This window comes from Symphalangus syndactylus, chromosome 14 (genome assembly GCF_028878055.3).
Source record: "Symphalangus syndactylus isolate Jambi chromosome 14, NHGRI_mSymSyn1-v2.1_pri, whole genome shotgun sequence".
NCBI lineage: Eukaryota > Metazoa > Chordata > Mammalia > Primates > Hylobatidae > Symphalangus > Symphalangus syndactylus.
Genome location: NC_072436.2, coordinates 79,399,375 through 79,423,465, shown reverse-complemented (window position 1 = coordinate 79,423,465; position 24,091 = coordinate 79,399,375). Strand labels below are relative to the sequence as shown.

The window sequence follows — 24,091 nt, the reverse complement described above, 5'->3', positions numbered from 1 at the left end:
TACAAGATGAATAAATATGGCCGGGCGCGGTGGCTCACGCCTGTAATCCCAGCACTTTGGGAGGCCGAGGCGGGCGGATCACAAGGTCAGGAGATCGAGACCATCCTGGCTAACACGGTGAAACCCCGTCTCTACTAAAAATACAAAAAATTAGCCGGGCGAGGTGGCAGGCGCCTGTAGTCCCAGCTACAAGGGAGGCTGAGGCAGGAGAATGGCGTGAACCCCGGGGGGCGGAGCCTGCAGTGAGCCGAGATCGCGCCACTGCACTCCAGCCTGGGTGAAAGAGCGAGACTCCGTCTCAAAAAAAAAAAAAAAAAAAAAAAAAAGATGAATAAATATGAATTGTCTTGCAAAGAGAAAAAAAATGAGACAAATGCGAAAAAGAGTCCTTCCAGTTGAAATGAAATAAATAAGAAAGATCTCTGATAAATATAGGCAATTATTACAGATAATATTGAAATTTTAGTTTATATCTCCACTTTTTATTTTCCACGATTTAAAAAACAAATACGAAGAATAATTATTAACCTGCTTTACTAAGCACACAATATACCAAGTTGCAATTTGTGACAGCAGTAATAAAAATGGAGCGATGGAGTTATTAGGAGCGGAGTTTTTACATGGCATTGAAGTTAAGCTGGTATAAATTGAAATTAGACTGTTATACCTTTAGGATGTTAAATGTAATCTCCACATTAAATACAGAAGAAAATTAAAAGGAAATCCAACTGTTTCACTACAAAAACAACAACAACAAACACACACACACCACCAAAACAACTAAACATACAAAAAAGGCAGTAATGGAAGAAATGAGGCAGAAAAACACTATAAGACACAGAGAAAAGAAAAGGCAAAATAACACAAGTTTGTACCTCTTTATGAGTAATTATTTTAAATGTAAATGGTTCAACTCTCCAACCAAAAGAAAAAGATAGAATTGATATTTTTTAAAAACTTGATCCAGGCCGGGCGCGGTGGCTCACGCTTCTAATCCCAGCACTCTGGGAGGCCGAGGCGGGCGGATCACAAGGTCAGGAGATCGAGACCACGGTGAAACCCCGTCTCTACTGAAAAAAAAATACAAAAAATTAGCCGGGCGTGGTGGCAGGCGCCTGTAGTCCCAGCTACTCAGAGAGGCTGAGGCAGGAGAATGGCGTGAACCCGGGAGGCGGAGCTTGCAGTGAGCCGAGACTGCTCCACTGCACTCCAGCCTGGGCGACAGAGCAAGACTCCGTCTCAAAAAAAATAAAAATAAAAAATAAAACTTGATCCAATTGTCTATAAGAGGTTTGCTTTATATCCAAAGACACAAAAAGGTTTAATGTGAAAGGACAGAAAAAGATATTCCATGCAAATAGCAAGCAAAAGCTAGCTGGCTTGGCTATACGAATATCAAATAAGATACAATTTAAATTTTAAAAAGATTACCAGAAAAAACAAACGGAATTACCATTTAATCCAGCAATCTGACTCCTAGGTATATGTCTAAAAGAATTCAAAGCAAGATCTCAAAGAGGTATCTGTACTCCCATGATCACTACAGCGTTATTCCTAACAGCCAGGATGTAAAAGCAGCCCAAATGTCCATCAACAGATGAATGAATTAAAAAAAAAAAAAAAAAAAAAAGTGCTACAGGCCAGGCACAGTGGCTCATGCCTGTAATCCCAGCACTTTGGGAGGCCAAGGCAGGTAGATCACTTGAGCCCAGGAAATCAAGACCAGCCAGGTCAACATGGCAAAACCCTGTCTCTACTAAAAAATACAAAACTTAGTCAGGCGTGGTGGGCATGTGTCCATAGTCCCAGCTACTTCAGAGGCTGAAGTGGGAGGATGGCTTAATCCTGGAAGGTCAAGGTTGCAGTGAGCCATAATTGTGCCACAGCACTCCAGCCTGGGTGAAAGCGCTCATGCACGCACACATACACACACACACACACACACACACACACAGCAATACTATTCATCCTTAAAAAGGAAGAAAATGCTGACACATGCCACAACACAGATGAATGTTGAAGAGATTAGGCTGAGTGAAATAAGCCAGTCACAAAAGGACAAATATTTAATGATTCCACTTATATCGGAAACCTAGAGTACTCAAAATCATGGAAACAGAAAGTAGAATAGAGGTTACCCAAGGTTGATGAGAGGGGGAAATGAGGAGAGTTGTTGTTCAATGGGTATAGAGTTTCAGTTTTGCAATATAAATAAGTTCTAGAGATCTATTACACAATGCGAACAGACTTAACACTAGTGAACTAAAATGACACTTAAAAATGATTAAAGGGGATAAACTGCATTTTTTTCAAACCACAGTTTAAAATGTTTTCATAAGTTTACTAAAGATGAAGAAAAACTTTAGTAACAAAAGATTCAAAATACCAAGAAGATATGACCATAAACATTATCAAGACTGGAAGAAAATAGAGAAATAAAAAGTTCCACAATAATAGTCGGAGACTTCAATATCCAATTTTCAATAAAGAGAATAATCATAAACAAGGAAACAGAGAATCTGAACAACACAATAAGCCAAATAGACCTAGGAGGCATATACAGAACACTCCAACGGCAGCAGAAAACACATTTTTCTCAAGTACATGTGGGACATGTTCCAAGATAGACTGGATGCTAGACCACAAGTCTCAACAGATATTAAAATACAGATAATCATACTAAGATGTTTCTCTACCCACAGCAGGAAGAAGCTGAAAATCAGTACCAGAAGGAAAACTGGAAAACTCACAAATATGTAGAAATTAACACATTCAAACAGCCAAAGGATCAAAAATGGAATCACAAGGGAAATTAGAAAATATTTACAGATAAAATACAACAAAAAATAGAATGCAGAAAGAACAATGTTCAGAGGAAAATTTTATTTACACATGAAAACTTATGTTTACAAATGTAAATGTGAATTAAAAAAAAAATCTCAATTCAACAACCAAACTTTACAACTTAGGGAAGGAACTACAAGAGAAACAATTAAACCTAAAGCTAGTAGAAGGAAGAAAATGATTAGAGATAAATAAAATAAAGAATATGAAAATAGTACAGAAAGCTGGTCAGATGCAGTTCATGCCTGTGGTAATACTCTCACTTTGAGAGGCCAGGAGGAAAGACTGCTTTACATCAGAAGTTCAATACCAACCTGAGCAACACAGTGAAATCCTTTCTCTACAAAAAATATTTAAAAATTAGCCAGGAGTGGTGGCACAAGCCTGTAGTCCTAGCTACATGAGAGGCTAAAGCAGAAGGACTGCCTGAGCCCAGAAAGTTAAGATTACAGCACTGCACTCCAACTTGGGCAAGAGAGCAAGAAATTCTCTCTTTAAAAAACAGTAAGAGGCCGGGCACGGTGGCTCACGCTTGTAATCCCAGCACTTTGGGAGGCCGAGGCAGGCGGATCACGAGGTCAGGAGATCGAGACCACGATGAAACCCCGTCTCTACTAAAAATACAAAAAAAAAATTAGCCGGGCGTGGTGGCGGGCACCTGTAGTCCCAGCTACTCGGAGAGGCTGAGGCAGGAGAATGGCGTGAACCCGGGAGGCGGAGCTTGCAGTGAGCCGAGATTGCGCCACTGCACTCCAGCCTGGGCGACAGAGCAAGACTCTGTCTCAAAAAAAAAATAAATAAATAAAAAATAAATAAATAAATAAATAAATAAATGTAAGAATGGGCCGGGTGTGGTGGCTCACGTCTGTAATCCCAGCACTTTGAGAGGCCAAGGCAGGTGGATCACATGAGGTCATAAGTTTAAGAACAGCCTGGCCGACATGGCAAAATCCCATCTCTACTAAAAATACAAAAAAAAATTTGCTAGGTGTGGTTGGCACATGCCTGTAGTCCCAGCTACTCAGGAGGCTGAGACAGGAGAATCACTTGAACCTGGGAGGCGGAGGCTGCAGTGAACCAAGATCGCACCACGGCACTCCAGCCTGGGCAAGACAGAGCGAGATTCCGCCTAAAATAAATAAATAAATAAGAATGTTAATAGAGAAAACTAACAAAACCAAAGGACAGTTTGTTAAAGGATTTTATAAATGACAACCCTTTAGCTAGACCATGGGGAAAAAAAAGACAAAGAATTAAAACCTTCAATGAAAATGAGGGCATTCGTACTAAACTTATTAGAAAAATTATGAGATATTATAATTATACACGAGAAAATTAGACAACCTGGAAGATTCCTTTCATGATAAAAATTCTCAGAAAACTAAAAGAGAAAAAAAATCCTCAACATGATAAAGGGTACTTATCAAAAAACCCACAGGCAATACCATACTCAATGATGAATAACATATTTCCCCCTAAGATCAGAACAAGACGAGGATGCCCATATTTACCACTGCTACTCAACACTGTAATGAACTACTAGCCAGAGCTATGAGACAAAAAAATCAAAGGCATCCAAATGAGAAAGGAAGATGTAAAACTATCTCTAATTGCAAATGACATAATCATATATATAGAAAATCCTAAAGAATTCACAGGAGAACTACTAAGCTAAGAAGCAAATTCACCAAGTTGCAAGGAACAAAATCAAAATGCAAAAATCAGCTATATTTCTATACACTAGAAATGAACAATCTGAAAAGAAAATTAAGAAAGTAACAGAATTTTCAGTAGCATGTAAAAGAATACTTAGGAACAAATCTAACCAAAGAGGGTAAAGTTTTATATACTGAAAACTACAAAACATTGCTAAAATAAATTAAAAGCCTAAATAAAGAGAAAGACATTCATGTTAATGGATAGGAAGACTTACATTGTTAAGATATTAATATTGCCTCCAAAGTGATCCACAGAGTCAATGCAATACCTATCCTTTTTTACAAAACTGGAAAAGCTGATCTTCAAATTCATACAGAATTGCAAGGGACTCTAAATAGCCAAAACAGTCTAAAAAGATGACTTGAAACTTGCAAAAAGAAAAAACAAAAAGCAACAGTAGTAATTAAATAGTAAGGTACTGACATAAGGACACACATGTAGGCCAGTGGAGAAGAATGCAGATCCCAAAGATAAACCTTCATATGAAAAAGTCAACTGACTTTCAACCAAGGTTGCCAAGACCATTTAATGGGAGAAAGGACAGTTTTTTCAACAAATGGTGTTAGGAAAACTGAATATTTACATGTAAAAAGAATAAAGTTTAATCTTTACCTTACACCACATATAACAACTCAAAACACATCAAATACTTAAACTTAAAAGAAACATCTTTTTTTTTTTTTTTTTTTTTTTTTTTTTGAGACGGAGTCTCGCTCTATCACCCAGGCTGGAGTGCAGTGGCGCGATCTCTGCTCACTGCAAGCTCCGCCTCCCGGGTTCACGCCATTCTCCTGCCTCAGCCTCTCCGAGTAGCTGGGACTACAGGCGCCCGCCACCACGCCCGGCTAATTTTTTTGTATTTTTAGTAGAGACGGGGTTTCACCGTGGTCTCGATCTCCTGACCTCGTGATCCACCCGCCTCGGCCTCCCAAAGTGCTGGGATTACAAGCGTGAGCCACCGCGCCCGGCCTAAGAAACATCTTTTTAAAAACCCTTAGAAGAAAAAGATAAGGATTGTAATCTTCATGACATTGGATTTGAAAATTATTTCATGGGTATGACACCAAAAATGGTCAACAACAACAACAAAGATATGTTAGACTTCATCAAAATTAAAAACTTTTGTGCATCAAAGGACACTAAAAGAATGAAAATAAACCATAGATCACACGGCAAAAAATAAAGCATCTGACAAAATTCAACACCATTCATGATAAAAATGCTCAAAAGAACAGGCATAGAAGGAACTTACCTCAACATAAGAGAGGCCATATATGAAAAGCCCACAGTTCTTTTGTTTTTTGTTTTGTTTTGTTTTTGAGACAGAGTCTCACTCTGTCACCCAGCCTGAAGTGCAGTGGCACGATCTCTGCTCACTGCAACCTCTGCCTCCCAGGTTCAAGCAATTCTCCTGTCTCAGCCTCCCAAGTAGCTGGGACTATAGGCGCCCACCACCACACCAGGCTAATTTTTGTATTTTTAGTAGAGATGGGGTTTCACTATGTTGGCCAGGCTGGTCTTGAACTCCTGACCTCACGATCCACCCGCCTCAGCTTCCCAAAATGCTGGGATGCCTGGCCAGCTTTTTTTCATATATAAAGCGCACAAATAATAGGGAAAAACTGAAAGCTTTTCCTCTAAGATCCCGGACAGGCAAGGATGCCCCAGTATTAACACTCTTACTCAATTTAATACTGAAATTCCAAGTGAGAGGACTTAAGGAATAAAAGGACTCCAAATAGAAAACAGGAAAGAAAAATTATCTTTTTACAAATGATCATACATATGTAGAAAAACGTTACAACTCCACAACAACAAAAAACTGTTAGAACTAATAAATGAATACAGTAGAGCTGCTGGATCCAAGTTAATATACAAAAATCAGTGGCATTTCTAAGTAGAAGCAGGCGATCTGAAAAGGCAATTAAGAAAACAGTCCCATTTACCACAGCAACAAAAGTATTTTACAATATGTAGAAATAAACTTAGCCAAAGAAGTAAAAGACTTGTACACTGAAAATTATAAAACACTGAAGGAAATTAAAGAAGAAAACAGATAAATAAAAAGACATTCCATATTCACGCATTGAAGGAAAAATACCATTAAAAGTCCATACCACCCAAAATCTACAGAGTCAACGCAATCCCTATCAAAATCTCAATGGCAGTCTTTTGTTTTGAGACAGGGTCTCACTTTGTCAGCCAAGCTGGAGTACAGTGGTGCAATCTCGGATCACTGCAGCCTCAACATCCTGGGCTCAAGCAATCCTCCACCTCAGCCTCCCAAGTAGCTGCAACTACAGGGACATACCACCACGTTCAACTAGTTTTTTTGTATTTTTGGCAGAGACAGGGTTTCAGCATGTTGCTCAGGCTAGTCTCGAACTTCTGAGCTCAAGCTATCAGAAGTTAGCTCCTTGGCCTCCCCAAAGTGCTGGGATTAATAGGCGTGTGCCACCACACCCGGCCTCAATGGCATTCCTTACAGAAATAGAAAAAACAGTCCTAAAATTCATACAGAACCACAAAAAGCCTCAAATAGCAAAAAACAATCTTGAGTAAGAATAGAGCTTGAGGTATCACACTTTTTAATTCCAAAATACATTACATGACTACAGTAATCAAAACAATATGAGCCAGGGGCAGCGGCTCACACATGTAATCTCAACATTCTGGGAGGCTGAGGAAGGAGGATTGCTTGAGGCCAGGAGTTTGAGACCTGCCTGGGCAACACAGCAAGACCCAGTCTCTACAAAACAATTTTAAAAAATTAAAAGTTAGCTGGGCATGGTGGCATGCTCTTGTAGTCCTAGCTATTTTGAGAGGCTGAGGCAGGAAGATCACCTCAGTGCAGGAAGTCGAGGCTGCAATGAGCTGTGACTGAACCACTGCACTCCAACCTGGACAACAGAGCAAGATCCTGTCCATTAAAAATATGTATTATATATGGTACTGGCATAAAAACAGACATATGGACCCATAGAACGAATAAAAACCCCAGAAACAAATCCATGCATCTACAATCAACTGATCTTCCAGAAGGATGCCAAGAACATATGACAGGGAAAGGACAGTCTCTTCAACAAAAGGTGATGGGAAAACCTGATATCCACATACAGAATAAAACTAGATCCTTATCTTATACCACATACAAAAATCAACTCAAAATGGATTAAAAACTTCAAAGTACATTTAAGATCTGAAATTGTAAAACTACTAGAAGGTGACACAGGTTAAAAAGCTTCTTGACAATGGTCTAGGAAATAATTTTTTTGACAGGAACTATTAGCATAGGCAACATAAGCTAAAATATACAATTGAGATTTCATCAAACCAACAAGCTTCTGCACAGCAAAGTAAACAATCAACAGAGTGAAAAGGCAACCTACAAAATGGAAGAAAGTATTTACAAACCATGTATTTGATTAGGGGTTAATATTCAGAATATTTAAGAAACTCATACAACTCAATAGAAAAAAATAAATAAATAAATAAATAAATAAATAAATTACCCTATGTAGGGCAAAGAAAATAGACATTTCTCAAAAAAAGACATACAAATAGCCAACAGGTATAAAAGCTGCTCAATATTACTAATCATCAGAGAAACACAAATCAAAAGCATACCTCACACCTACATAGTAACAACTGTTATCAAAAGGACAAAAGATAAATGTTAGCAAGAAATGTGGAGAAATGGGAATCCTTATACACTGTTGGTGGGAATAAAAACTGGTACAGTCATTTTTGAAAGCAATATGGACGTTCCTCAAAAAATTAAACAGAACTATCTTAAGTTACGATCCACAATCCCACTTTGGATATATATCCAAAGGAAATGAAATCACTAACTCAGAGATATCTTCACTTCACATTCACTGCAGTATTATTCCCAAGAGCCAAGATATGGAAAAAAAACTAAACATCTTTCCACAGATGAATAAACAAAATGTGGTGTACGTATACATACACACATAGGGATATTATGCAGCTTTTAAAAAGGAGGAAATCCTTCCATTTTTGACAACATGACTGACCCTAGAAAACATTATGCTAGGTGAAATAAACCAGACAAAGAAAGATAAATGCTGCATAGTCTCACTTACATGATGAATTTAAAGTAGTCAAAGAAGCAGGGAGTACAGGAGAAGTGAGAAATAAGTTGACATCAGTAAAAGGGTATAAAGTTTAAGTTCTCCAAAATGAGTAAATTCTGGAGATCTCATGTACAGCAACATTACTATAGTTAACAATACTGTATTGCATACTTGAAAGAAAATGGTAACTATGTGAGGTAATAGATATGTGAATTAGCTTGACTGTAATGATTATTTCTCACTATGCACATTAAAACATCAAGTTGTGCACCTTAAATACATAATTTTTTGTATAGTACTTCAATATTTGCCTATTATATCTCAATTTAAAAAGAAAAACAGACTTAGAGAAATTATATGCAAATTATATACATGACTTAAAAAATTAACATCCAGCATATTTTTTGTAAAACTCAAAAGAAAACCAAACAAAACCCAATCAAAAGTGGGCAAAAGACATGAACAGACATTTCTCCAAAGCAAACATGCAAATAGCCAATGAGCACAGGAAAGCATGTTCAATATAATTAATCATCAGGAAAATGCAAATAAAAACCACAATGAGATACAAATTCACACCTACTGGCTCACGCCTGTAATCCCAGCGCTTTGGGAGGCTGAGGCAGGTGGATCACGAGGTCAGAAGTACGAGACCAGCCTGGCCAACATGGTGAAACCCAGTCTCTATTAAAAATACAAAAATTAGCCAGAGTGGTGGCGCACACCTATAGTCCCAGCTACTTGGGAGACTGAGGCAGGGAGAATCGCTTGAACCCAGGAGGCAGAGGTTGCAGTGAGCCAAGATCACACCATTGAACTCCAGCCTGGGTGACAGAGCGGGACTCTGTCTCAAAAAAAAAAAAAATTAGACCTTCCCTTACAGTGATGGTGAGAATATACATTGGCAGTGCCTCTTTCTGAGGGCTGTCAGTAGTTCTTAAAATGCATATTCTCTTCAACCCAGCTCTAGATTTTTATCTTACAGAAATGTGTATGTACACAAAAATGTACGGGCAGGATATTCATTGAAGCATTATTCATAGTAGGAAAAAATGAAAAACCAGTCTAAATGCTCAACAACAGTGGAGTGTGAACTAAATTATAGTGCATCTATGCCATAGACCCTTACACAAAGCAGTAAAAAAGAATGAGAGGAATGTAATTAGAAATTTCTGGAAAAACGAAAATAAAACTCCATAAGAAAAGGAAAAAAAAAAAAAAAAAAAAAAAAACAAATTCACACCTACTAGGATAGCTGAATTTTTTTTTCAAAGGGGAAGTAACAAGTATTGGCAAGGATGTGGAGAAACCAGAACCTTCTGGTATCACTGGTGAGAATGTAAAATGGTGCAGCTGCTGTGCAAAACAATTTGGTGCCTTCTCAAAAAGTTTAACACAGAATTACCATGTGATCCAGACATCCTACTCCTAGGTACACAGTCCTGTGTGGCTTAAGGACAGGGATACGTTCTGAGAAATGCCTTCTTGTGAACATCACAGTATACTTACACAAAAGATTGGTAGAGTCTACTACACACCTAGGCTATAAGCTATAGTTTACTGCTCCTGTACAGCATGTTACTGTACTGAATACTGTAGGCAACTGTAACTCAATGGTAAATAACACAGAAAAAGTAATTTGTTGCACTATACTAGGACAGCTATTACAATGTCAACAGGTGATACGAATTATAATAAGCTCCATTATAATCTTATGGGACCACTGTTGTATATGTATGTGGTGTGTTGTTGACTGAAACATGGTTATACAACGCATGACTATATATACAAAATAACTGAAAGCAGGAAATTGAACAGATATTTGTAAGCCCATGGTCACGGCAGCGTTACTCATAATATCCAAAAGGTGGAAACAACCCAAATGTCCACTGATGGATGAATAAAATGCAGTATATACATACAGTGGAATATTAGTCATAAAAGGAATGAAATTTTAACGTATGCTATGACATAGACTATCACCACTATCTGTACGCAAAACATTTTCATCATCACCAATAACAAATTTGTACCTATAAAATAATAACTTTGGAAACATTATGTTAGTAAAGTAAGCCACACAGAGAAGGACAAATGTTATGATTCCACTTACACGAGTTACCTAGAATAGGCAAACTCATGGAGACAGAAGACAACAGAATGTGAAACGGCTGAGTGTGGTGGCTCACACCTACAATCCCTGCACTTTGGGAGACCGAGGCAGGTGAATGGCTTGAGCCCAAACACTGGAGACCCGCCTGAGCAATACAACAAGACACCATCTCTACAAAAAATACAAAAATTAGGTAGGCGTGCTTTAGTCCCAGCTACTCAGGAGTCTGAGGCCGGAGGGTCACTTGAGCCCAGGAGTTCTGAGGCTGCAGCAGTAAGCTGTAATCGCACTGCTGCGTCCAGCACGAGTGACACAGCAAGACGCTGTCTCCAAAAAAGGAATGTAAAATAGAAGAAACCAGGGGCTGAAAGGAGGAAGGAAATTAAGATTTAGTATTTTATAGGTACAAAGTTGTTACCGGTGATGATGAAAATGTTTTGCGTACAGACAGTGGTGATAGTTACACAACATCATGAATATCTTTAATCCCACTAACTCGTACACATATAAATGGTGAAAATGGTAAATTTTATATCTATTTTACGACAATATAAAATAAAAGGAAAATACAAGAAAAAGTACATATATATTAAAAGCCTTCAACCAAGGCCAGGCGCAGTGGCTCGTGTCTATTACCCCAGCACTTTGGGAGGTCGAGGCAGGCAGATCACTTGAGGTCAGGAGTTTGAGACCAGCCTAGTTGACATGATGAAACCCCGTCGCTATTAAAAATACAAAAATTAGATGATGTGGTGGTGCACGTCTGTAATCCCAGCTACTCGGGAGAATGAGGTACAAGTACTGCTTGAACTTGGGAGACAGAGGTTGCAGTGAGCCAAGATCGCACCACTGCGCCCCAGCCTGGGCAACAGAGCAAGACTCTGTCTCAAAAAAATAATTTAAAAATATAAGTAAATAAATAAATAGGCCAGGCATGGTGGCTCATGCCTATAATCCCAGCAATTTGGGAGATCAAGGCAGGCAGATCACAAGGTTACGAGCTTGAGATCAGCCTGACCAACATGGTGAAACCCCGTCTCTTACTAAAACTACAAAAATTAGCCAGGCATGGAGGTGCGTGCCTGTAATCCCAGCTACTCAGGAGGCTGAGGCAGGAGAATTGCTTGAACCAGCGAGGGAGAGGTTGCAGTGAGCTGAGATTGCCCCACTGCACTCCAGCCTGGCCAACACAGCAAGACTCCATTTCAAAATACATATATACATACATACATACACACACACACACACACACACACACACACACACGTGTGTTTATTTATAAATATGTGTGTGTGTGTGTGTGTGTATATATGTATGTATGTAGGTATATATGCCTTCAAAAACTCAGAACAAAACAGAACACAAAAACCCTCATGGGATCAATGAACACTTTAAAAAAAGACAAACCACATGAGAGAAAAATCTTGCCAGCAGGAAATGAAGAGAACATTCACTCAAACTCTTCTTCAAGGATAAACAAAAGAGACATTTCAAGTGTGTACAACTCCAGAATATAACATCCACAAACTTCTCTTCAGGAAAAACAAAAGCCTACTCTGTGAAATCCATAAGAAGAATAAATACAATTAATTCTGGAGTAAGGAAGAAAGGAATGAGAAAAACAGGAGTTGAGGAAAAAGGATTTGTCAGTCACATACCTAAATATAGGATAATACTAAGCAACTGTGGGAATTACTGTTATAGTATATAATCTAAATGTTATAATACTTGATAAAATACAAGTAACATTAAAAACTGGGAGGTGGAAAATGAGAAAGTAGGAGAAAATTGTTGAATTTCATCATCCTCTAGAGAAGAAAATTACTGTACTTTATAATAAAAAGAACAAATCCACAAAGAAAATTAAAGTTCCCCTCAGACACAAAACTTACACATTTCTGAAAGCTTAAAATGACTGGGAATACCTATTTATTTATTTATTTATATATTTCTTTGAGACAGAGTCTCACTCTGTTGCCCAGGCTGGGGTACAATGGCGTGATCCCAGCTCACTGCAACCTCTGCCTCAGGCTCCTGAGTAGCTGGGATTACAGGCATGTGCCGCCCATGCCTGGCTAATTTTTGTATTTTTAATAGAGATAGGGTTTCATCATGTTGGTCAGGCTGGTCTTGAACTGCTGACTTTGTGATCTGCCCACATTAGCCCTCCAAAGTGCTGGGATTACAGGCCTGAGCCACCATGCCCAGACAGGGAATACCTTTTTAAAATGTAATAGGTAAAGAAAATTGTAGCTCAGAGTAAGTTGTAAGAAAGCTACAGAGGAGGTAGGTGAGACGATCTTCCCAATATAACTGAGAAAGATTCTGGGCTCAGAGTAACAGATTTGATGGACAGAAGGAAGACATGGAGATGGAGACAGGACTTAAATGAAGTTTTCTATAAAGTATGATTCTTTCTGTCAGCCATCCGTCACTCAGAAAAACAGAGGCAGCCAACATATAGGTAACCCATCCACCAGAGATCTTCCCTGGGGGAGAAAACTACATAAAGCAATTGCATGTAAATACAGATACTGGTACCGCTGTACATTCTCTCATTTAGAGTCCTACAACCTGAAATGAAAGCTTGATGAGACAAATGAGCAAAGTACAAGTAGTTATGCCTCCAATACTATTCCCCGAGAAGTTGCCAGACAAGAGTTCCATTTGAGAGACAGCACTATTAGAAAAGTATATGAAACTCCAAAGTATATACAACATTTATCTAGTTGTCTCTTAGAAATATGAATCTGGCCGGGTGTGGTGGCTCACAGCTATAATCCCTGCACTTTGGGAGTGCAAGGCAGGAGGATCGCTTGAGCTCAGGAGTTCGAGACCAGTCTGGGCAACAAGGCGAAGCCTCGTCTCTGCAAAAAACACAAAAATTAGCCAGGCATGGTGGTGTGCATCTGTAGTCCCAGCTACGTAGGAGGCTGAGGTGGGACAATAACTTGAGCCCAGGAGGCAGAAGCTGCAGCAAGTCAGGACTCCACCACCATACTCTAGCCTTGGCAACAGAACAAACAGCAAAGGCATATGAAGAGATCCACAACATAAAAAATCCAGTACAGACAAGATATATGAATATGTAATAGAAGAAGAAATAATCCCTCCTAGTAACAGTTCCTGAAAGGGCAAGAAGGAATAAGATTCAAATTATAAAACATAATATAGAAAGAGCTACTGCAGTGGCCACACTAACTCAAGTATAGTTATGACTTCACATGCTAGCAGTATGCAACGTCTTATAAGACAATAATTTAAATATGTTTAGAAGCATGAGCGCGCACACACACACACACACACACACACACACACAATTTGCCAGCTGTTGGCTCATGTCTGTAGTTTCAGCTACTTGAAAGGCTCACTTGAGCCTAGAAGTTCAAGGCTGCAATGAGCTAATTACACCACTGTGCTCCAGCCTAGGTGAGGGCTGGAGACTCCATCTCAAACAAACAAGCACACAATGTTAGACACGGGAAGTCAAAGAAAATACACTGAAAATCTACCACAACCAACCTAAGAATTCAGTGAAGGCTCAAGGCACACAATCATTAGTAATGAAAAATATTTTAATTTTATATATATCTCTATATCTCCATCACTAAATATAATAAAAGAAATAGCAACATAATGGAAGAAATATAATTGAAGAAATCACAATTTATAATAGCAATAAAAAACAAATTCCTTAGATTAAGCATAGCACGAAATAAAAATCTATATACAAATAACTGAGACTGTGAATAATGCAAAAGAAAAAAGAAAAAGAGTATCATACTTTGGACAGGAAGACAGAACTTCAGCTCTCAAATTAATCATCATTAACACAATGAAAATATTTTACGTCAATGCTAAAATTCATATGAAGAAATAAGACACAAAAGTTATAACAATAATGAGGAAGGACTAGTCGTCTCAGGCATTTAAAAATATTACAAAGATGCAAGTAAAAATAAAGAAAAAAATTAGTATAAACTCAATGAACATGTTCTTAAAGGACCGGAAAGTAAATATTTTAGGATTATGGGTGACAGGGTCTCTGTTATGATTACTGAACTCTGCTGTTGTGCTATGGAAGCCACCATGGACAATATGTAAAAGAATGGGCACGTCAGGCCGGGCACATTGGCTCACGCCTGTAATACGAGCACTTTGGGAGGCCAAGGCGGAAGGATTATGAGGTTAAGAGATTGAGATCATCCTGGCCAACATGGTGAAACCCCGTCTCTACCAAAAATACAAAAATTAGCTGGGCGTGGTGGCACATGCCTATAATCCCAGCTACTCAGGAGGCTGAGGCAGGAGAATCCCTTGAACACGGGAGGCAGAGGTTGCAGTGAGCCAAGATCGCGCCACTGCACTCCAGCCTGGGCGACACAGCAAGACTCCACCTCAAAAAAAAAAAAGAAGAATGGGCACGTCTGTGTAGCAAAAATTTCCAAAAACAGATAGCTGGCCCACAGACTGTAAGTTTACCAATCCCTGGTATAGATCATAATTATACACACAAATAGGTCAGTCTAGAGAGTTCAAAAAATGATCCAGTCAAGACAAAATTGGTATCTCAAGTCAGAAAGAAGAGTTAGTAAACAAATGGAATTGGAAAAACTGCACAACAAAAAAGGGAGGAAAGTTGGACACATACATAACACTTTAAGCCAACATAAATCCCAGCTGGATCAAAGATTAAGATATATAATTGCAATACAAAATGCATAGGAAGAAACTAAAGGAGAATTCTCTTATAATGTTGTGAATGGAGAAGGCATTTCAAACCAAGATACGAAATCCACAGACCATAAAAACTACAACCACAAATATGAAACTGAACAGTAAAAACCACCTTAAGCAAAGCAAAAGGCATCAAACCAGGATACAGTAATAAGTTGTAATCACAAACAAAAGATCAACTTCAGTGACACATAAAGAGCTCCTACAAATTAAAAAATAAGAAAAACAATTGATAAATAGCAAAAAATATGAACAATTCCAGAAAAAGCAACAAAATGGCTCTTAAACACAAGATTTGCAAACTCACTCGTAATAAAAGAAACGCAAATTTAAAATACCCATGATATCACTTTTCACCCATCAGGTTGGCAAAGATATGAAATTTAATGTGCTGAAGAAATTAAGGGGAAAGTGAAACTGCCATACCAGTATCTACCACAAGCAAACCACACATATTCTTTAACCTAGTAATTCTACTTGTAAGTGAGAATTTATCATAGCTACACAAAAGTTTTACACAAGGATGAAATGAACATGTTAGAAGTTAATTACAGCATTGTTTGTAACAGAAAAGACTCGGGAGGCCGACAGTGGTGGCTCATGCCTGTAATCCCAGCGCACTGGGAGGCTAAAGTGGGTGGATCACGAGGTCAGGAGTTCAAGACCAGCCTGACCAACATGGTGAAACCCTATCTCTACTAAAAATACAAAAATTAGCTGGGCGTGGTGGCGCGTACCTGTAGTCCTAGCTTTCAGGAGGCTGAGGAAGGAGAATCACTTGAACCAGGGAGGCGGAGGTTGCAGTAAGCCAAGACTGCGCCATGGCATTCCAGCCTGGGCTACAAAGCAAGACTCCGCCTCAAAAAAAAAAAAAAAAAAAAAGACTAGGGGAAAAAATAATTAAACACTATACAGTCTTACAAGAAGACAAAAAGCACTTCATATATTGATGAGAAATCTCCAGAACAAATTAAGGAAAAAAAAAAAAAAAAGCCAAAGCCACGTCTGGTTGGTATGCTACATTTGTGAAAAAGAAAGAGGAAGAAAAATGTATACAGTTCGCTATTTATACAAAAAAATCTGATATACCTGAGAGGATAAGAACTGCATGCCTGAGAGATGGGGCAGAAAGGAAAAACATGTAATATATTTTTTATATTTACTTTTAGAATTTTGAATCATGTGGATATATGCCTACTTAAAAAATTAAAAAAAAAAAAAAAAAACAGTACAACAGACAAGAAACATACCAATACAATAATTCAGGATAGAAGGGTAGACTGTATAAACGAGAAAAACAGGAAAATGTCTCTTTATTAAACCAGGATGGTTTTATGAAGAAGCTCCAACTGACTGACTCTGATTTCCTTCCATTCTACCAGTAACATAGTAAGACATGGACTTGGAAGCCAGATTTCAGTCCCAGCTTGTCCAAGTCTTGATCTCCTTAGCTATAAAACAGGATAATAGAATTTACCTCAGAGAAAAGCACTTAGAACATATGATAAGCAAAGCACTCAATAAATGTAAGCTGTTAATATTACCTGTGCTGCAGCCCAAATACAGTCAATATGTTGAGTACTCAGCCGCCCTTCTGCTGCCAAAAAATTCAAAATCACTTGGCACTGTTTGATAATCTGGAAAAGAAAAACTTAATATCAATTTTTAAAAATATTATTCTCTATCAATAGAACAGAGAAGTCACGTAATCATACACAAACCTCAATATGTAAATTTGGTCCAAATATATGCTCCACCACATTGTTGCTAATAAGCCAGTCTGCAAGTTCTTTTGCAATGGACCTAAAGTCAAGCAATAAAAATAGTACATTAAAAAAATTGTCATCTTTTCTCATTTCTAAAAGGTAGACTCAGTTGAAAACCTAAATTTGTTCCCATAGGAATTACAAAGAATTAGATACAATCAGTTTTATAGAATACTACAAAGCATAACTAGAATGAAATATGATGCTGAATTTATAAATTCAAATTCCCTGAGTTTATAAACAAGCAACAAATAACTGAAAAGATAATGAGTAACACCAAGTACACAAGTGTAACACTGATTTAGTGATGTATTATCCTACTCGAGGTCTTTGCCTTCCCACTTTTTAATTTCCATAGTGTGTATTGAAGCACTCAGGAAAGGTTTCCCAGTCTGCCCTTTATAATGAGATAATATCAGGAAAATAGGTTACCAAAAGGATGAACAACAAAAGAATTATCCTCAAGCCAAACTGTAAGTCTCCTGGCTGATACTATTGAAGATTCAATAGACGAAAAGTGAAGTAACAGACAGTCATGTACTGCATAATGATTTGGCCAATGGCAGACCAAAGGATGGACCAAATATACAACAGTGGTCCCATAAGATTAAAATTGACCTGAACGATTCCTATGACCTAATGTCACTGTGGCCACCATGTCATAGACCAATGCATTACTCACAGGTTTGTGGTGATGCTGATGTAAACAAATCTACTGCACTGCCAGTCATATAAAAGTATAGCATGTATATACAGTATATAATACTTAATAAATGACTGTTGCTGGTTTATGTATTTACTATACTTTTTATCTTTAAAGGATACTCTTTCTAGTTTTTTTAAAAAAAAAAGGCACTGTCAGTATGGGAGATGACAGCTCCATGTGTATTACTAAAAAGTAAAAAAAAAAAAAAGAAAAGAAAAGAAAAAAGCTTACAGAATAAGGATATAAAGAAAAAATACTTTTGTACAGTCATATGTGTTTTTGTTTTAAATGTTATTTTAAGAGTCAAAACGTTAAAAAATTTTGTTTATAAAATTAAAAGTTAGAGTAAGCTAAGGTTAATTTAATACTGAAGAAAAAAATTTTTAAATAATTTGTGTAGCCTAAGTGTACAGTGCTTACAAAGTCTACAGTAGTGTAGAGTCACATCCTAGGCCTTCACATCTGCTCAGTGCTCACTCACCAACTCAACCAGAGCAACTTCCAGTCCTGCAAGCTCCATTCTTGGTAAGCATCCTATACAGGCAATACCCTATTTTATCTTTTTTGCAGGTTTTTTACATTATTTTTTCTACAGTTAGATATGTTTAGATACACAAATACTTACAAAGTGTTACAAATGCCCACAGAATTAAGTACAGTAAGATGCTGTACAGGCTTGGAGTCAAGCAGCAACAGGTTATACCACCTAGGTTTGTGTAACTTAGTACAATGACGTCACCTCGTGATGCATTTCTCAGAATGTATCCCCGTCATTAAGCCCTACTGAAGTTATGATCCATAAGATTCAACTCTCTGATTTACATAATAGTTCAAGAAACAAAATTAATTTATAAAAAAATCCCACTATTATTTAAGTCTATTAAAGGACATTAACAGAAGACCCAGGCTGGTGCTGTGGTTCACGCCTGTAATCCTAGCACTTTGGAAGACTGAGGTCGGTTGGGGGGGGGGGGGGGGGGGGGGGGGACGACACTGCTTGAGCTTAGGAGTTCCAGGCCAGGCTGGGCAACGTAATAAAAGCCTATTTCCGCCAGGCATGGTGGCTCATGCCTGTGGTCTCAGTTACTAAGGAGGTTGAGGTGGGAGGATCATTTGAGTACAGGTCAGAGCTGTAGTAATACATAATCATGCTGTTGCTGCACTCCAGCTTGGGCAACACAGCAAGACACTGTCTCAAATATTTAAAGGGGAGACCCAGGGACTTTTGTAATAACAATGCAACTATAAAATTGGACAGTACCATTAATAACCACTATTCGGAGGTCTGAAAACATACATGCAATAGGGGTCAAAGTGGTAAGAGGTGCCAGAAAAAATATCTGAATACCCCAAACTTCCCAAAGTTGATGAAACACATTCATCTACACATCCAAGAAGTAGAACAAACTCCAGGATAAACACAAAGAACTCCACATCTACACATATTGTAGTCAAATGATTTAAAGGAGTAAGAGAAAAACAACTAAGCATACACAAGGGAACCAGAATAAGACTAATAGCTAACTTCTTATCCCAAACAGTAATGGAGCTACGTAGGAACAATGTTTTTTATCTTATTTTATTAGAGTTAAATCAGTATGAATGTCAAGAAGTTAAATGCATATTTAACCCATAAAACCACTAAGAAAATTAAGATATTTTTAAATCAATGGAATTAAAATGACACAGTAGAATCTACATATATACTACAAAAATAGTAAAGGAGAAATAGAGAAACAACATATGAGATACACAGAAAACCAACAGCAAAATGACAGATGTAAAACAAGCTATATAAAATTATTAGTGAATTAAGAACTCTAATCAAGGCAGAGATTATGTGACTAGATTTTTTTTTTAAAGATCCAACTATATGCTACCCCCAAGACATATTTTAGCTTCAAAACAAGCAGACTGAAAATAAAAGAATGGAAAAAGATAAGCCATGCCAACAATAAGCTTAAGAAAGGTTCAGTGGTTATACCAATATCAAATAAAATAGACTAAGCCAAAACATGTCTGAAAGAGACAAAGACAGACATTTAAAATGAAAAAAAGGATCAAGTTATCAGGAATACATATGGACCTAACAAAAGAATTCCTGAAATACATGAAGCAAAAACTGATGACAGAATTAAAAGGAGAAACCGACAATTCAACAATACAGCTGATTCTTATTACTCGCATTAGTTATATTCTACAGAGTCACCGCAAACACTGAATTAGCTAATAATGAACCCTTTGCCCTACAGGAAATATGTACATAATATAGATATCATACACAGATCCTGAATCTGAAAAACCTCTCATACTGATTGACTCTATTTTCTCTATTTTACAAAAGAGAAAATGGCGTGGCCAAATATGGTGGCTCACACCTGTAATCCCAGCACTTTGGGAGGCCAAGGCGGGTGGACTGCTCGAGGTCAGGAGCTTAACACCAGCCTGACCAACATGGTGAAACCCTGTCTCTAATGAAAAATACAAAAATTAGCCAGGCGTGGTGGTGGCAGGCGCCTGTAATCCCAGTTACTCAGGAGGCTGAGGCAGCACAATCGCTTGACGCCAGGAGACAGAGTTTGCAGTGAGCTGAGATCACGCCATTGCACTCCAGCCTGGGCAACAGAGCGAAAGTCCATCTCAGGGGGAAAAAAAAGAGAAAGAGGGAGAAAATGAGGTTCAGAAGTGTTTAGACGCCTTGCCTGAGGCCAACCCCTGTGCCTAAACAAGTGCTAGGGTTGGGATTCAAACGCCATCCAAGTGGCACCAGAGCTTCTTACACTCCACCACACTGCCCCTCAGCACCTCCATCTCCACATTCCGTATTTGTGAAGAAAAATATTTTTTCTTCTCTTCCATGGTTTCTATATTTGTGAATTCATCCATTTGCTGCAATTTATTTGTAACTCCAAAATCAATACTTGTGGCATTTTCATAGGCACTCACAGACATGCACATAGCACTGAAAGATTAGAATTTTCCAATATGCACATTCCTAGCTAAAGTCAAACAAGATGGCACTCTGTCATCTTGCTTCAGAGCTCATACAGAGATGACCAAATCTGCAAACACTCAGGATCAAATGTATTTGGAGACTTCAATACTTTTTTTTTTTTTTTTTTGAGAGACTCTTGCTCTGTTGCCCAGGCCGAAGTGCAGTGGCGCAACCTCGGCTCACTGCAAACTCCACCTCTCAGGTTCAAGTGATTCACGACCAGGCCCAGCTAATTTTTTTATTTTTAGTAGAGACGGGGTTTCGCCATGTTGCCCAGGCTGGTCTTGAACTCCTGACCTCAGGTGATCCACCAGCCTCGGCCTCCCAAAGTGCTGGGATTACAGGCATGAGCCACTGCACTTGGTCTCCTACTTTCAATAACAGAGAAGAACTAGGCAGAAAATGCAACAAGAATATAGGAGACAGACAACAACACTACAAACCAATTTGACCTAATAGACATCTATAGAACACCCTATATGACAACAGCAGAATGTACAGTCTTCTTAGGCACACACAGAACAGTCTGTAGTACAGACCACATTAAGCCATAAAACACAACCAAGAATCCAATTAAAAACTGGGCAATATTGTGAACGAAGAAACATTATGGCAAATAACCACGTAAAAAGGTGTTTTATATCATTAAAAAGTAGGGAAATGCAAATTAAAACCATGATGAAATGCTACTTTATACTCCCTAAGTGGCAATAATAAATCTAGATAATAAGAACTGCTGGCAAGAATGGGGAGAAACTGGAAACCTCCTACAATGCTACTGGGGGTGTAAAATAATGCAGGTATACTGGAAAACAGTTTGACAGCTCCTATGTAAGTTAAACTAATCATATAAGCAACAATTCTAATCCTAAGTATCTACTATGAAAAATGAAAATACATGATCACAAAAGGACTTTACATAAATGTTTATAATGGCATTATTTATACTAATCAAAAAGTAGAAACAGGCCGGGCGCAGTGGCTCACGCCTGTAATCCCAGCACTTTGGGAGGCCAAGGCAGGGGGATCATGAGGTCAGTAGATGGAGTCCATCCTGGCTAACATGGTGAAACCCCGTCTCTACTAAAAATACAAAAAATTAGCCGGAAGTGGTGGTGGCTGCCTGTAGTCCCAACTACTCAGGAGGCTGAGGCAGGAGAATGGTGTGAACCCAGGAGGCAGAGCTTGCAGTGAGCCAAGATCGCGCCACTGCACTCCAGCCTGGGCGACAGAGCAAGACTCTGTCTCAAACAAACAAACAAAAAGTAGAAACAAACCAAGTATCCATCAACTGGTAATTGATCAAGTGTGGTATATCTAAGCAATGTGATACTATTAAGCAATAAAAAGGAATAAAGTACAGAGACAAACTACAATCTCAATGAACCTCAAACAAATGAACAAGAGTATACTAAGTGAAAAGAAGCCAGAAGAAAAAGACTACTATAATTTGATTCCTTTTAAATGAAATATCCCAAAATGGGTAAATCTACAGAGACAGAAAGTAGATTAGTGAGGCTGGAAATAATAGGTACTGGCTACAAATGGGCAAAAGACATCTTTTTTAAGTGATGGAAATGTTCTAGAATTGGACTGTGGTGACAGCTGCACAACTCTAAAAATTTACTATTATAAAATTCATTGACCTTGGCCGGGCGCGGTGGCTCACGCTTGTAATCCCAGCACTTTGGGAGGCCGAGGTGGGCGGATCACGAGGTCAGGAGATCGAGACCACGGTGAAACCCCGTCTCTACCAAAAATACAAAAAATTAGCCGGGCGTGGTGGCGGGCGCCTGTAGTCCCAGCTACTCGGAGAGGCTGAGGCAGGAGAATGGCGTGAACCCGGGAGGTGGAGCTTGCAGTGAGCCGAGACCGCGCCACTGCACTCCAGCCTGGGTGAGAGAGCAAGACTCCGTCTCAAAAAAAAAAAAAAATGCATTGACTTGTATATTTTAAAAAGTGAATTTTATATGCATAGTATTTATATGTTAATAAAACTGCTTAAAAACACCCAAATCGGCCGGGCGCGGTGGCTCACCCCTGTAATCCCAGCACTTTGGGAGGCCGAGGTGGCCGAATCACGAGGTCAGGAGATCGAGACCATCCTGGCTAACACAGTGAAACCCCATCTCTACTAAAAATACAAAAAATTAGCCAGGCGAGATGGCGGGTGCCTGTAGTCCCAGCTACTCGAGAGGCTGAGGCAGGAGAATGGCGTGAAGCCCGGGGGGCGGAGACTGCAGTGAGCCTGCGAGACTCTGTCTCAAAAACAAAAAACAACAACAAAAAAAACACCCAATTCACAGCCGCCAACAATATTTATCACATGCTTTTTCTCTTTACTCCAATTTTCTCACACTGTATACACACTCCCTTCCCATCTTGAACTCTCTACCACCAGTCCTCAATACTTTTGTTCTCCTCCCTATTCTCTTAAACATGTCTTTAGGATGTATATTCCTTGCATTTGTTATTGGAATTCCTTCTTATTCCCGTATTCACTGTTTTCACACAACACCTAGCCTGAATGTGTTATTACTGCAGTGAACATTCCAAATTTTTATCCTTTTCACAGGGGATGAGAGGAGTATGAATATCACATTAGCAATTATATAAGGTTCTCTTTAAGCGGTCTTGCGGAGGTGGAGGGGTGAGAGGACACAGGATGAAAATGAAAATCCAGAGCTGTAGGTTTGTTTTGTTTGTTTTGGTTTTCTTCTGAGACAGACTCTCGCTCTGTCGCCCAGGATGGAGTGAAAATGGCACGATCTCGGGTCACTGCAATCTCTGTCTCCGGGTTTAAGTGATTCTCGTGCCTCAGCCACCCAAATAGCTGGAATCACAGGCATGCGCCACCACACCTAATTTTTGTATTTATAGTAGAGATGGAATTTCACCATGTTGGCCAGGCTGGTCTTGAACTCCTGGCCTCAAGTGATCTGCCTGCCTCAGCCTCCCAAAGTGCTAGGATACAGGCGTGAGCCACTGTGCCTGGCACAGAGCTGTAGCTTTATAAATACACTGGATATCGTCTACATAATGTCTTGACAGTGTGAAATAACACTTCTAATATAATCCAGAATTTATAAAGCAATGAAAAATTCTAGGCAACAC

The 24,091-nt window shown here is 38.8% G+C and overlaps 1 protein-coding gene across 3 annotated transcripts in view; it reads right to left on the bottom strand.

Moving 5' to 3' along the window:
• The window catches only part of USP34 (ubiquitin specific peptidase 34), a 295,723-nt gene that overhangs the window by 170,396 nt on the left and 101,236 nt on the right, over positions 1 to 24,091 (bottom strand). For all 3 annotated transcript variants that reach the window (XM_055242296.2, XM_063617918.1, XM_063617917.1), the window contains exons 9-10: positions 17,232 to 17,313; positions 17,055 to 17,147 (exon numbers count right to left, since the gene is read on the bottom strand). In XM_055242296.2, the coding sequence (XP_055098271.1) occupies positions 17,055 to 17,147; positions 17,232 to 17,313 (175 nt within the window). The remainder of the gene's footprint in view (positions 1 to 17,054; positions 17,148 to 17,231; positions 17,314 to 24,091) is intronic.